The 14092-nt window shown below is 33.3% G+C and overlaps 2 protein-coding genes across 2 annotated transcripts; one reads left to right on the top strand and one right to left on the bottom strand.

The window, feature by feature from the left end:
* Positions 1–795: 795 nt before the first annotated feature.
* On the top strand, positions 796–3178 carry HELRODRAFT_191505 (hypothetical protein). Its single transcript, XM_009018581.1, has 5 exons — positions 796–927; positions 1009–1124; positions 1595–1691; positions 2090–2212; positions 2471–3178. Exons 1-5 carry the CDS (start codon positions 853–855, stop codon positions 2684–2686), a joined length of 627 nt encoding a protein of 208 aa, XP_009016829.1. The 5' UTR covers positions 796–852; the 3' UTR covers positions 2687–3178.
* A 4484-nt stretch (positions 3179–7662) lies between these two features.
* HELRODRAFT_78456 (hypothetical protein) lies at positions 7663–8671 on the bottom strand (the record flags this gene model as incomplete). The annotated part of the gene is made up of 4 exons (XM_009018580.1): positions 7663–7836; positions 7988–8099; positions 8281–8426; positions 8552–8671. The coding sequence occupies 4 exons, from the start codon at positions 8669–8671 to the stop codon at positions 7663–7665; spliced, it is 552 nt and encodes a 183-aa protein (XP_009016828.1).
* Between the last annotated feature and the right edge of the window lie 5421 nt (positions 8672–14092).

Genomic DNA, 14092 nt, shown 5'->3' with positions numbered 1-14092 from the left:
CATTTTGTTTAGTTTAGCCCCCACTCATATATATATATATATATATATGTGTGTGTGTGTGTGTGTGTGTGTGTGTGTGTGTGTGTGTGTGTGTGTGTGTGTGTGTGTGTGTGTGTGTGTGTGTGTGTGTGTGTGTGTGTGTGTGTGTGTGTGTGTGTGTGTTGGTAAAAGACCATAATTTTAGTGGATGCTGGTATATATGTATCTTAATCTTTCCATGTTTTATTTCACAAGTGCTTTTATCGTTTCCAAAGTTTTTTAAGACCTTTTTTAATTTTTTTTAACCTTAGTTATTTAGAAGAAATATAATGGAATAACAATAATGCATTGCTTTCTGTTATGCTAATATTGTCTGTTATCTGCGTGTCTGTCTTACGGCAAGAGTAATTGTTTCGTTATCTGTTTGTTGGGTGAGGGATCAGTTCAAACTGAATTAGGAGGGGATCAGTTCAAACTGAATTAGGAGGAATCTAACTTGAAATAAATTACTCCGAAGAGTGATAGTGTTAGAATAGAAGTTAAAAATAAGGATGAATGATACCAAATTATTAAACTGTTCAGATTATTAGATTGCTTATCCATTTAACATTTAATAATATTCATTATATTTATGTGGCTTTAATTTTCGTTATTGTGCATTTGACTATTTTCAAACTAGGCCGAAAACGGTTTACTGATAATGAATTTTCCAATCAAACTTACTGAAACTCCATTTTATATTACCTTGATCAAAGCCACTAAATAAGTTTCTTTACCTTACCTTAAATTGTTTATATTCAAAAAGTAAACTTAAGTATAAAATCAAAATCCGACGAAATTTTTTTGTAAATTAATGTAACTGTAAAGTTAATAATGGCGGCGATTAATAATTTGAAAAATCATTTAATTATCTTAATCTTAATGATGTTATTTGTGATTATCACTAAAGTTAGTAATTAGTTTTTTTCTTATATTTTAACGTTAATCATAACTTTTTTTTCGTTATTTTTTTTAATTCACTAAAATTAGGCACAATACGATGACGTCAGGTGCAAGTGTGTCTGCCTGCCGAAACACCCACTCGATAATTCAACGAACACCACCAGAAAAATATTTGTGAAATCATTTCATGAACCATCATTTTGGTGGGTGGGGTTTGCTAGGATTTTTTTAATTTTTCAATAAATAAAAAATATTTCATCTAATGAATAGATTGTAATCAAGTACCTAATGTGACATTTTGGTTTAATTATTTAATTTTTTAATTAATTTGATATATTTTTTAACAATTCATCAATTCAAACTTGAATCCTTAAAAATAAAAATCCTGGCTTTTATTATATATAATAATAATATTAATTATATTATGATAATAATATATAATAATAATAATACACAGTATAATAATTATACATAATAATATCATTAATTATAAATAAAATAAGCCAGTGACAATTGATTAACAATAATCAATGTAACTGCTGACTAATAAATCAATGGTATCATATTAAAATTATAATAATAGGCATAATTAATTATAATAAGCATAATTAAAATAATCATAATTGATTGTTATAATTAATTTATTATTCACAATTGCTTCTCGTGTGACTAGCAAATGTGAAAACGTGGTACCAGAAAAATTGCAAAGCGACAATTTTTGTGTCAAATGTGACTGCCAGTGGCAAAGAAGGAACACTGCAACAATCAAAGTAAATTTTTTCATATTCCATTGACTATTTAATTTTTATTTTTTATTACTATCCTATTAAAATTGTATCCAATTGTATAAAATTATTTGCAAAGTTGTATAAAATTGTATAAAAATATATGTACAATTTGTATAAAAAATATATGTTAAATGTGGGTAACCAAATAGTGTAATAGTTTTGATGCTCCAGGGACCGAATTTGAATGCCAAGAGATCCCCACCTATCATACAATATATTACAATACAATCTTCAATACAATTTTTAATACAATACAATCTTTAATATCATACAATCTTTAATACATCACAATACAATCTTCAATGCAATACGATACAGTTTTCAGTACAAAACATTACAATGTTTTATACAATACAATACAACTCACTCCATACTGCCAGGTAGTGGTCATATTCATAGTGTGTGTCGTGTCACTGCTTGTGATGTACATGATATTCCTACTCTGCCTGGATCCATTGCTGAACAAACAGATGCGAGCCAACTATGAACAACAGGAGGACACTGTATGTGGTTGTTTTTGTTGTTGTTGTTATCTTTTGTTGTACAAAGTTGTTGGTTTATTATACTGTTACGTTGACATGTTGTCGTTATCCTCGTGTCATGATATCGTTTCTATTCTCATCTGTTTTGAATGTTTTTTCTGCTCTGTTGCTGTTATTAATTTTATTAATTAATGTTATTAATTTTATTGTTAATTGTTTTTTTAAACATTTTGAACATCACCACTACCACTACTACCAAAAAATACTCACCGCTCACAGATTTCAACCTCTGACGCGATCAACTCTCGACTGAGCCAGGTCTTCAGCCAATCAGACAAAGGGTCATCATCAAGGTCGACCTCGAGGCAACGACCCGGAGTTATAACGAGGGTGAAGGAGGAGATGAAGAAGGTTCAAGGTGAACAGGAACGCTGGAAGGATACGGTGGATGAGCAAAGACAACATATTTACGTTAAACATACAATGCTGAATTGAGATTTAAGAGTTGGCTGTTTTGATTTTTGTTTGTTTGCTCTGTTTGTTTGTTTGTATGTGTGTATGTGTGTTTGTTTGTTGGTTCATTTGTTTTCTGTTCTATTTCACGGTTTTAATTTGTTTATAGAAAAAATTATTATTGGAGATTATGTTATATAATAAACAGTTATTTAATTTCGTTTCAAATGTGTTTTCCTTATATTTTTTGGTAGTTTAGTCTCGAAGTAGTTGTGTGTTTAATCAGTTAGTTGGTTGATTGATTGATTAATTAATTAACTAATTTGTTTATTTAATTATTCATTGGTGATAAATTTATTTAGCCATTATTGATTTTTAATCATTGATCCATTTTTTTTGTTCATCTGTTTGAGTGCCTTCTTAAGTCTTTTCAACGAATTCTATCTTATGAGGACAACAAAACTTAATTTTTGTCAACATTAAGTCGTAACAAAACCGAATTTAATATACAATAATAATAATTTGTTGAAAATATTTCTTTCTTTGTAATTTGGGCGTTGCGATGGTATAGCGGTAAAGTGCCTGGCACTGTTATTCCAGTGACTGAATTCGATTGCAAAAAGATCCCCGCTATCACATGCAGCGTGTGAATTGTTATAACCGTTCGTTCGTTCAATCATTTGTTTATTCATTCATTCTACGATTTGCTCATCCACGCATTCACGTGTGAATTGTTGTAACCGTTCGTTCGTTCATTCATTTATTTATTCATTCATTCTACTATTTGTTCATCCACGCATTTTGAGATTCGGAAAAGTTACGTGAAATTTAATTATTGTATATTAAGTCGAGATTTAATTTTTATTAATATTAATTAACCTGATAGAATTTTTTCGATGGTTTTTATGTTAAATGTTAACAATGAATATGATAAAGTAATGTGAGTGATATGTTTTGTAACGTGTTGATAATTGATGTAACTGTTATGTAATGTAATTGTTGTGTAATGTAACTGTTATGTAATATAGTTGGTGTTAAGTTTCAAGTGTTCTAATGCCTTCTACTATACCTACTACTAGTTCTACTAAACTTCTACTACCTTTTAGATATCTTCTGTATAAAATTAATGAACTTGTTAGTTGAAGAGATAATATGACATATTGTTGAAATGTTTTATTTAATTCATTCATTCGATTATTATTAATTTAGTCATTCAATAATTGATATATTCCTTTTATTATAATTTAATCGTTCAATCACTCATTTATTCATTTGCTCATTCGTTCAATTCTATCATTCATCCGTTCATTCGAGCATGCATTTCTTTTTATCTCAATAATTATTCCTACCTTCTTTCACTTGTTCGTTCATCATTCATTCATTCAATCATTTATTCAATCAATCAATACCTCATTCATTCGTTATTATTATTATGAACATTTTTTTAATAAAAACTATTTTGAAAATGACGACTTAATGACGATGACGTTATCAAAAAAAACAATAATAATAATATTGTATTATGTGATATACGTATATCTCTCTATATATGTGTGTGATACACGTGTATTTGTGTGTGTGTGATATACGTTTATCTATATGCATATGTGATACACGTGTAGATACATGTCTTTCTTTCACTTGATATACGTGTATTTGTATGTCTCTTTCTCGCTAAAATTTTTTTCTATGATTATCGCTCATGTGACGAGAAAGACAATCAGTAAACTCATCAAATAGTGGATTAATGTTTAACATTTTACACGTGTTTGTCTGCAGATGAACAAACGAACGAGCGAAAAAAAAACAAAAGAACAAACAAACAACCCAAACGCATATTAAATGTAACACCACACATTACAAATATCAAATGGAGATATACAGATGTACCTGCAACTGTGTACCATACAAACATCATCTGATAACATCATCTAGCTTATTTTTACAATTATACTAGAAGACTTGAACATTACGTCATGTCGTGCAGCGGGAAGTTCGCTTGTAAATGAGCACACCTTTAAAAAAGGCCCGCACTGATGATTAGTACATGTGCAAATGCATATCAGTGGCAAATTACTAGCATTTAACATCAGAAATAACTCCACGAGATTAATCCAAAGTTTTTCTATTTCAAATACACAAAACTCAAAAAAATTAATTAGTTAATGAAATCGTTCGATCGATATATTACAGTCAGTCAGCTGGTAGAATGAATTTCATGTATAAACTATTCATTACAATATTAATTACATTCAAACAGCACACACTAGCTTATTATTTATTCCAAACCTTTAACGAACCAACTATCAGTTGATGACTGATTAGGCAAACAACAATATAATTAACATAGTTTTATATATATATATATATATATATATATATATATATATATATATATATATATAAAGAGAGAGAGAGAGAGAGAGAGAGAGAGAAATTTGAAACCAAATCAGCAAACCAACAAACAGAGGACTCGCGTTCATGAGAAATTTAATTAATCAATTAGTTGATTATTTAATAAATTAACATAAATATTTATAAAAATTTATGTTTTAAATATAATAATGTATTAATAATTATACATTATTATATTAATAATAATACAAATATCATTTCATTGAAGAACTGTCGTAGAAGTTAGTTACAGTTTAGGCCGTTAGACTACAAAAACGTGCGCTCATGTTATCCAAGCCACATAATGACATCAACGATTTCATGCACACATTCGCACACACATGCCATACATTAACACTATGACATCAACTCTATATAGGTATTATCATCACGTAACCTTACATCACATCGCATTGCCTTAACATTAGTACAAATATTTATATAGGCATTCAGCTGTAAAATGATGACCTATGCATATTATTTCCACTGATTTCACCGATAAAGGCGTTCCAATTTCGTTACTAATTTACTAAGTTTAAGAAATCCGTGTAAGCAAACGTGTTTCAAGATAACAACAACAATAATGATAGCAATCAACTCGGCTAAAAAAAAAACTATATATCGTATTGTGAATTGTAGTTGAAATTTCTGAATTTTATTTCTGTGTATTGCTTATTGTGTTGTACATTAGATTGTATTTGTATACCGCATTTGTGTATTGTATTGTATCTAAAGTATAAAATATTATAAAAGAAATTAAACTGGTGATTAACAAACATACAAAACGGTTAAGCAATATAAATATATATATATATATACACACGCGTATATATATATATATATATAAATATAATTATATATATATATTATATATTTATATATTGGTTAACGCAATATATATATAATTTATATATAATATATATATATAACAATGATATACCAATATACATTGTTGTCCGGCAAAACGATAACAATAACAAAACGATAAGATTAAAAAATGAATTCTTCATGTGTGGTTCTTACGTTTGCTAGAAATATTTATAATTAAGACATAAGCAGGCCTATTTACAAATGAACTAAACTCACGTGTGTGTGTCTCTCTCTTTCTGTCTGTGTCTCTCTCTCTCTCTCTCTCTCTCTGTGTGTGTGTGTGTGTGTGTGTGTGTGTGGGTGTGTGCGTAGGTACATATGGATGGCACAAAATTCATTCATGACATTAATGTCTTTATAATAAATTTATTATTATTATTGTCATCATTATTACAATTATTAATATAATAATAATTATTATTATTATTACTAAAAATGGCGTGAAGGTGCAAAGTTATATAAGGCGAATAATAAATAAAATAAATAATAGTGATAATAATGATGAACAATAGTAATAACAACAATTATAAATAATAATAATAATAATAACGCGAAATTTGTGTAAAGATAGATAGGAAACTTATGGACCAGAAAATTTATCATGAACAATAATAATAATAATGTTGTCAACATCTTTGTGACGTCATCGTCATTATCATCATCACAACTATCTTTGATATCATCACAGTTAATTGAAATCAACATCATCATATATCAATATTGATACCTCAATGTTACTGAAATCAACACTATAGATACAACATTATCTCCAAAAACGATATCTATCATCACCAACTTTGATATTTTCCCAATTAGTATCATCCATACAAACTCTATCGTCATCATTACAAACTCTATCAATAATGTAATCACCAATCCGATATCATCAATGATATCATATCATCGTCATCCATTTGATATCATATCATCATCATCTATATCATTAGTATTATTATCATTGTCACTGCAATCATCATTTTAATTAAAAATTTTTACTCTAAACTAATCTAATACATGTATAGGTTAGTTAAAAATCACCCAAGATACGACTATAATGAATACAAAAGTAGAATTTTTAAAGTTTAATTTCCGTTTAAACTAAGAAAAAAAAATTAAATCCACCAAACGGAGGTTTGCGTAAAAAAAATTTTATTGGATTAGTTTGAAAAAAAATTTGAATTAAGCAAGCTTATTAGTTTTTGAAAGCACATCATTTACAATGAAAAAATCTTATAACGAATCAGCCGATCGGATTTCTTTAAATTTCAAATATGAACACTAAAAATAAGTGAGAAAATTTTCTAATTACAGTAAAAAAATGACCTACTGATAATAGATATATACATAAATATATACACCTTACTTAACCAGCCAGCCAACCAACCAGCCAACCAACCAGCCAGCCAACCAACCAGCCAGCCAGCAAGCCAACCAACCAACATTCCATCATGATGATTACAAGTTTTTATTTCATCAGAATCTTCTTTCAACAATACACACTTTCATTTTCAAAACTAAACTTTCTTCCCAATTCTTTCTCTCTCTCTCTTCTCTCTTAATCTTTCTATAAAGAATTAAATTTTTAACAAACTTGCTGCCTACCGAGTCATCAGCCAATCATCCAACCAATCAGAAAACAAAATCATCAACTAACAAATCCAATTAACAATCCAATCCAATCAACTGACCGATCCAATCAACTAACCAATCCAATCAACTATCCAATCCAAATGCACAGCGCAACGTCCAGCCAATCAGTTAAGGGTACCCCGACAACCGTGCGCCCCACACAGACAAGGTATCTTGTCATTTTCTATAGGAAACTTGTAGTCGTATGTGATCTCCTCGTTGACGTCTATGTCTCGTCGCGAGTATATAACGATTCGCTTGAAACCGTCTAAGCTCACAATCTTTGCGTAACAATTTGGCTGTAGAGTGTAGAGAGAAAGAGAGAGATAAGAATTAAAAAATTTTTTTTTGTTTAATTTACTTGTTTGTTTAAGAGTTAAAAAACAGAAATATCGTTATAAATAGCGGTAATGAATAAAAATAAATTTTAAAAAAGTTGTTGACTCTAACATTGCAGCAATGGTTGACGAATCGAGACAAGTTGCCAAACTTGGTAGCATCAATGATGGTCTGTGCATCAATGCGAAACAAGTAACTCGATCCTATGCCGTCTGCTTCGTACCTGGAATGTTAAGAATGAAGGCAATATAGAATTAGTAGATAAATAAATTAACTGCTTACTAACGCAGCAGTTTGTTGATGGAAACATTCAATTAAACGTGTTTAAATCAGGGATGAAGGAAGACATTCATTATGAGAATCAGTGTAAACAAAACAAAGTAATACTGAATGACAAGTGAAACCTTTTTTCCCTGAGGTCAGCCACTGTTTGCCTGATGACTTGCCCTGTATATTCAATGACCAATTCCCCTTCTGCGATTGGTTCAAGTGCAAAAAGACCCCAATCGTGGATTCGGCTGCGAGCGAATTTCAACTGTTTTTTCCTTAGCTGAGGAGAATAATATAGATTAAATAAAAAAACTGAAAAAATTGTAGCCAGTTAAACAAACTAATCTTAACTAACCAGTTGAACTTTCGTGACATTTCAAAATTTAAATTTATACTAAAAGTAACCTTCAGCTGATTGAACTTCAACAATTCTGCCCTGTCCTCTCCGAGGTTGGTCGTCAAGAGGTTCTGCCAACGTCTCCCCTCCGATCTGGCCTCCCTGTTTTGTTGGGCTCGCTTCCTCATCACGGACTCCAAACTTGCCTCAGTTGAAAGCAAACTCGAGGTTGAGACGCTGGTGAGTGCGGCCAGTTGGAGGGAGGAGGAGGTTGAAGATAGGGAGGAGGATGTGACCAGGGGGATCAGGTCATTATCACGGTGGTGGGACTGCGAGTTCTCAATGCCGTGTGCTTGCTTCAAATATTGTTTGGTCTGGTGACTTACTTTGCAGTAACCTTCTGTTCTTGCTGAGCCTGATAGAAGTTCAGTGAATTACATCAACGTCTTGGAAGAGATTAAAAACAGAGTAGGCGAGATAATTGTAAGATGATTTGGAGTTGGTATTTAACAAAGCAACAAGTCACAAGCCAAAGTCATTAAAAAGAAAACACTAGGCAAGTAATACGAACCGGTTTTGTGGACATCGAACATTTCCTTCTTCATCATCTTCCTGCTATTCATAAACTTGCCATCGTAATATGGATCGATAATTGACGGATGATCGACCCACCGAACGTTGTACACCCAGATAGGATTGGAAGCAGCATCTGCTTTCCCGCCAGCCAGATGTTCAACAATTTTTTCATACTGCAGTCGCAAAAATTCAGAATCCTCGAGATCGATGCCTTCCATAACGATACTGTACAACACCCTCGTTTCCTCCTTGAAATCACGCCTGGAAAACTGCTTGGACTTCATAGCTGTCACTGCCACAGCTTCCGACAGCAAATTAGCTAACTCCCTCGAACGTTTAAACTTGTGGCCAGGTTTTTTAATTTTTGCTTTTGCTTGTTTCTTTGAATCCAGCTTGATCTTCTTGGATACATTTGTGAAACTTAGTTGACTACTAATACTATCATGACGCTTGCGTTTCTTGGTAATTTTAGCTTTAGTAACTACATCATCACCTTCGTCAATCACCATTCTATCTTCATCATCGTCGTCATCATCCTCAATTTTCATCTCGTTATTTTCATCAGATGAACGATATTCTCCTTCTTCTCTCTCATCATCAACATCATCGTGGACGTCATTATTTTTGCCGATGTTGTTATCTATATCCACTTCCCGACATATAAGTGGAACCTTTTCCAACATGTATTTCTCGTTATTTATGGTAATCAAATTCCCGTTATTTTCATGTATTTCTTCAAGAACATCATCTGCTTCGGAAACTTTTACGTAAACTTTTGCCTGGTGATGCTGAAGATTGCTATCCTCATCATCTCTTTCATCATCCTCATCATCTCCATAGAAATAATCCTCGCCAGAGAGTTTGTCCTTTGAAGAATGTTTCAATTTTAAGAGATCCTCAATTCTAGGAGCAGAATACAAATGTTCTTCCAATATGGATTTCAACATCCTGGTTTCAACATTTCCAGCATTTGAGTTATTTTTCAATGAAGTTGTAATATTACTCTCCGAAGCAATGTCACTAGATTTTCTCTCACAATCATCTAACGTCTCGATATCCGCGAAAATAGTTTCCTCGCCAGAAGAAAAGGACAATTTGTTATTTCTCTCGTTGTCTGACAAATGTTCTGACTGAGGTTTCCGCTTTGGTTTTCTACCCTTTCTAGGTTTGACCTCCCGCCACCAATTTTTAGCGTAATCGTGGTCTTTTAGTTCTTTGGCCACCGATGTTATCGTTGTTGTTGTTGTTGTGGTGGTTGGAATTTTTGATGTTACGCTTTCTTTGGATGGTGTCGTTAATTTTTTATTAATTTTATTATCGTTTGATTGGCGCGCATGAATGAAGTGACGAGGGATCAACGTTTCAAGGTCAACTTGCGTGAAATCACTTACAACCGGCTCCATCAGATCCTGCCTGCTAATTGCGATAGGCAATACTTCGCCGTCACCATCGTAACTAAATGAATTCAAACTATCAGTTGTACCGCTGTCCATCTTCAAACTTCGACTGTTAGAATTATTAGCAATGTTTCTATTGAACATCTTTTCATTTTGCTTCTGCACATTTGAGGCCACACTCGATAGCAGGCCCAAATTGTCAATATCCTCATTTAACTCATCATCTATCTTGTACATATCATTCCTGACGTCGTTTGATAAGCTAGCTAGGTTTGTCAGCTCATTAGGGGTGTGAGAAATTTTTGATTTATTTTTTTCAACACCGACAACATCAAGAGGTTTTGTTTCGTCGTCCACTACGTTGATCACCATCTTATCATCGGTAGCACAACGGCTGTCCTCGCCGTCCAGATCGTCGTTATCAACGCTTTCAACGTTGATGGCCTCATTCCTATCATCGTCCAGCTTCTCTAGCACGACATTCCTATTAGTATCTTTACCACTATTGAATGATTCGTGCGATTTAAAAACGGCCGCAGATCCTTTGTAAGTTAAATCTTTTTTTTTTTTATGTTGTTGTTGTTGTTTAGACGATGGAACTTTTTTAGCAATCGGCAGCCGCTTTTTAACTAATCGATCTTTTTGTAACTGTTTTTTCGTTACTGAATTATTACTGTTGTTAACGTTGTTATTGTTACTACTGTTATTGTTATAGCTGTTAACTTTTTTTAATTTGTTCCTTTTGTCTGAGCCATCGCCGGTGACGTCAACATCTTGAGCAAAATTTATACACTTTTACTATTTATAAATGTATATATACAAACACGCTTAACCACATGAACGCACACATACACAAACACAAACACACACATACACAAACACACACATACACAAACGCACACATGAGTGAGATATTTTTCTCATCTACGTATATCAATTTTATTTAATAACACTATATACATACTACATATATGTATGCGAACTCGTTCTATATCAAAACAGTATACACACACATAAGCAATTTAATAGCTCTGAATGTTAAAAACCATAATAAAATAGGAATTAGTAAATAAGCAACTCTCTAAAAAATTTATAAAATTTAAAAAACTTAAAAAAAAAATGTGAGCATGTAACTTGTTTTAAAATAACCAATGTCACTTAGTATCATACTACCTCAACACTATATAACAACTTCGTACAGGAGTATAAATGACAGAAAAAAGGGAAGAAAAAAAAGAAACAAATGAAAAGTTAGAACTTTCAGATTTAGCAAATCTACACTTACCAGCATCATCCTCAGACTTGGTTAGGGATGATAGTGACGAAAAAGATGATAATAACTTTTTGTTAACTTTTTTATTATCATCACTCATTTTATCATCAACCACTACATCTTCCTCTTCTTCGTCTTCATCACCATAATTCTCTTTATCGTCGTCAACATCTTCGTCGCTTGAGTAAACAGCTGATGAAATTTTCTTGGCACTTTGAGATTTTGCTAACAGAAGCCTGACGTCATCATCGCCACCCACGCTCACATCGTCATCATCATCGTCGTCATCATAGCCTACTGAGTTTATGTTCGCTGCATTGCTTTGACCCGGTTTTATGATCGAATTTTTACGGATATCTTTCTCGCGATTCTCGGCGTCATTCTCGACGTCCTCGTCATCATCGGCACTGTCCACCGAGGAGAGAGAAGATGATGATAGCGATGACGATGATGAGTAGATACGAGCCAGACTTTTACAATTTGGCTTTCTCTTACTCTTATTCTTAACTTTTGGTTTTTTATGAGATTTGTTGCTAGCATCATTGGAGATAGCTGAGGTTTTGGTTTTGTTTATCTTCTTGGGTTTCAACAGATTGGCGGCTGTTTTAGAGTCAGGAGAAGTCGGTGGCGTCGGTGGTGATGGCGGCTTCTGTTGAAAGTAGTAATTGTCGTCGTCGTCAGCCACGGAATTTTCATCATCTGAACAAAAAAAATTTAATTTTTATATTATTCATTTAAAATTTTTCTAGTGTCTTCGTTTAATTTATTCATCAGCTCATTCATTCACTCATTCATTCCTTCAACTTATTGACCAGATGCCTCAGGTGTTCGAGGTCCTTTGAGTTGAAGGACAGGTTTCTTCTTCTTCATCATCTTGTCAAGAATATCATCTCTGCCACAATGGGCATCATCATCATCTACGACGTCCTCATCATCGCCGTCATCATCCTTCTCCGAGTCATCGTCGGAACTTTTAGCCATTTCTCTTTTCTCATTTATTGGCTCAGTCTTTCTCTGGAAGGAGAATTTTTTAAATTTCAATGAATAAAATAATACATAAGAAGCAAGCTAACTAAACAGTTAAATTATTGCTTGGTTGACTAACTGGTAACAAAATCAACCGACCAGCGTACCAAACAATCAATCAATTATTCAACCAACCAGCCAACCGAACAATCAACTCAGACCCTGAATGAAGGCATGGCAGGCAGTCTCCTCGTGCTTTTCATACCGAGCAGTCCACCAGCCATCAATCCACTCCTGTCAAACAATCCACTAAGTGTATCCATGGCAACACTCGATGACGTCACATTTGCAGTCGCTGTCGTCCCCACGGTCGAGTTGGAGGTAGTTGAAGCGGCAGCTAAAGTGGTCAGTTTTTTTAACTGTTCATCTCGGACATCTGTACCTGACAGTGACTGCTTTACATTGGTCAACTGCTGCAAGCAAGAAAATGTTGAAAGATATCAATCATTGTATAATGAATATATATGTATATATATATATATATATATATATATATATATAGATTTCAGGCATATATTTATTATATATTATATATTTATTTATATATATGTGATTCTCAAATTGTTTACAACAACAAAAATCACTGCCTTCCAATCTCTGAGAGAAACCTACCTTGTGCTTATCCCACCAGAGTTCATAATTTTTGAAACTAGTCAGCTCAATCATCTTCTTCTGACAGTCTCTTACAACAACCTGGTAATGAAAGTTTACGAGTGAAACATTAACATTAATCAAATTGTTCCTGCCCTCTATATGTAGTGTTAATTTGATACGTAGATTATAATCAGGTGATGTAAAACTGGGAACAACCTCCTTTAATTGAGAAACTAATTCATTGAACACGGCCTCAAATTTTACACGCTCAATTTCTCTCTTCTCTTTTTCATCCATTTCCTCCTGTTCTCCACGCTGCTTCTGAAGAACACACTGCAGATGTTGTTGCTCCTGTTGCTTATGAGATTGTTGGTGAATTTTCAGTGCCTCTTTGCCAGTTATCTCATTTATTGGTGGGGGTTGCCAGGGGACTGGCTGCTGTCCAATATATGGCGGGTAGTAACCGAAGTTAGGGACAAGATAAGGAGGAGCATGAAGTGGAGGCGGAGGAAGAGGAGGAGGAAGATGATGGTGAGGGTGGAGGGGATGTGGCAGGTGTGGGTGGAAAAAATGTGAAGCAGCTGATGCATGTTGCATGTGCGGAGGAGGCACCAACATTGAAGGTTCGTGATTGTCCGGAGGTAACAAGGGTGGCACCAGAGATAAGGGCAGAGGCAGATGGTCGACAGCTGGTTCTAGCTCTGCTGGTTTACTGGAAGCCACATCGGCAGGTGTAGCTGCTT

Source organism: Helobdella robusta (genome assembly GCF_000326865.2).
Source record: "Helobdella robusta unplaced genomic scaffold HELROscaffold_22, whole genome shotgun sequence".
NCBI lineage: Eukaryota > Metazoa > Annelida > Clitellata > Rhynchobdellida > Glossiphoniidae > Helobdella > Helobdella robusta.
Note: the sequence above shows the minus strand (reverse complement) of the source record. Positions and strands in the feature narration are given on the sequence as shown.

Bases quoted from the DNA above. Each gene is read 5' to 3' on its own strand.
- HELRODRAFT_191505 (XM_009018581.1), top strand. From the start codon at position 853: ATGGCGGCGATTAATAATTTGAAAAATCATTTAATTATCTTAATCTTA. The intron at 928-1,008 runs GTTAGTAATTAG...CACTAAAATTAG, and splicing joins TATTTGTGATTATCACTAAA to GCACAATACGATGACGTCAG. The intron at 1,125-1,594 runs GTGGGTGGGGTT...TCGTGTGACTAG, and splicing joins TTTCATGAACCATCATTTTG to CAAATGTGAAAACGTGGTAC.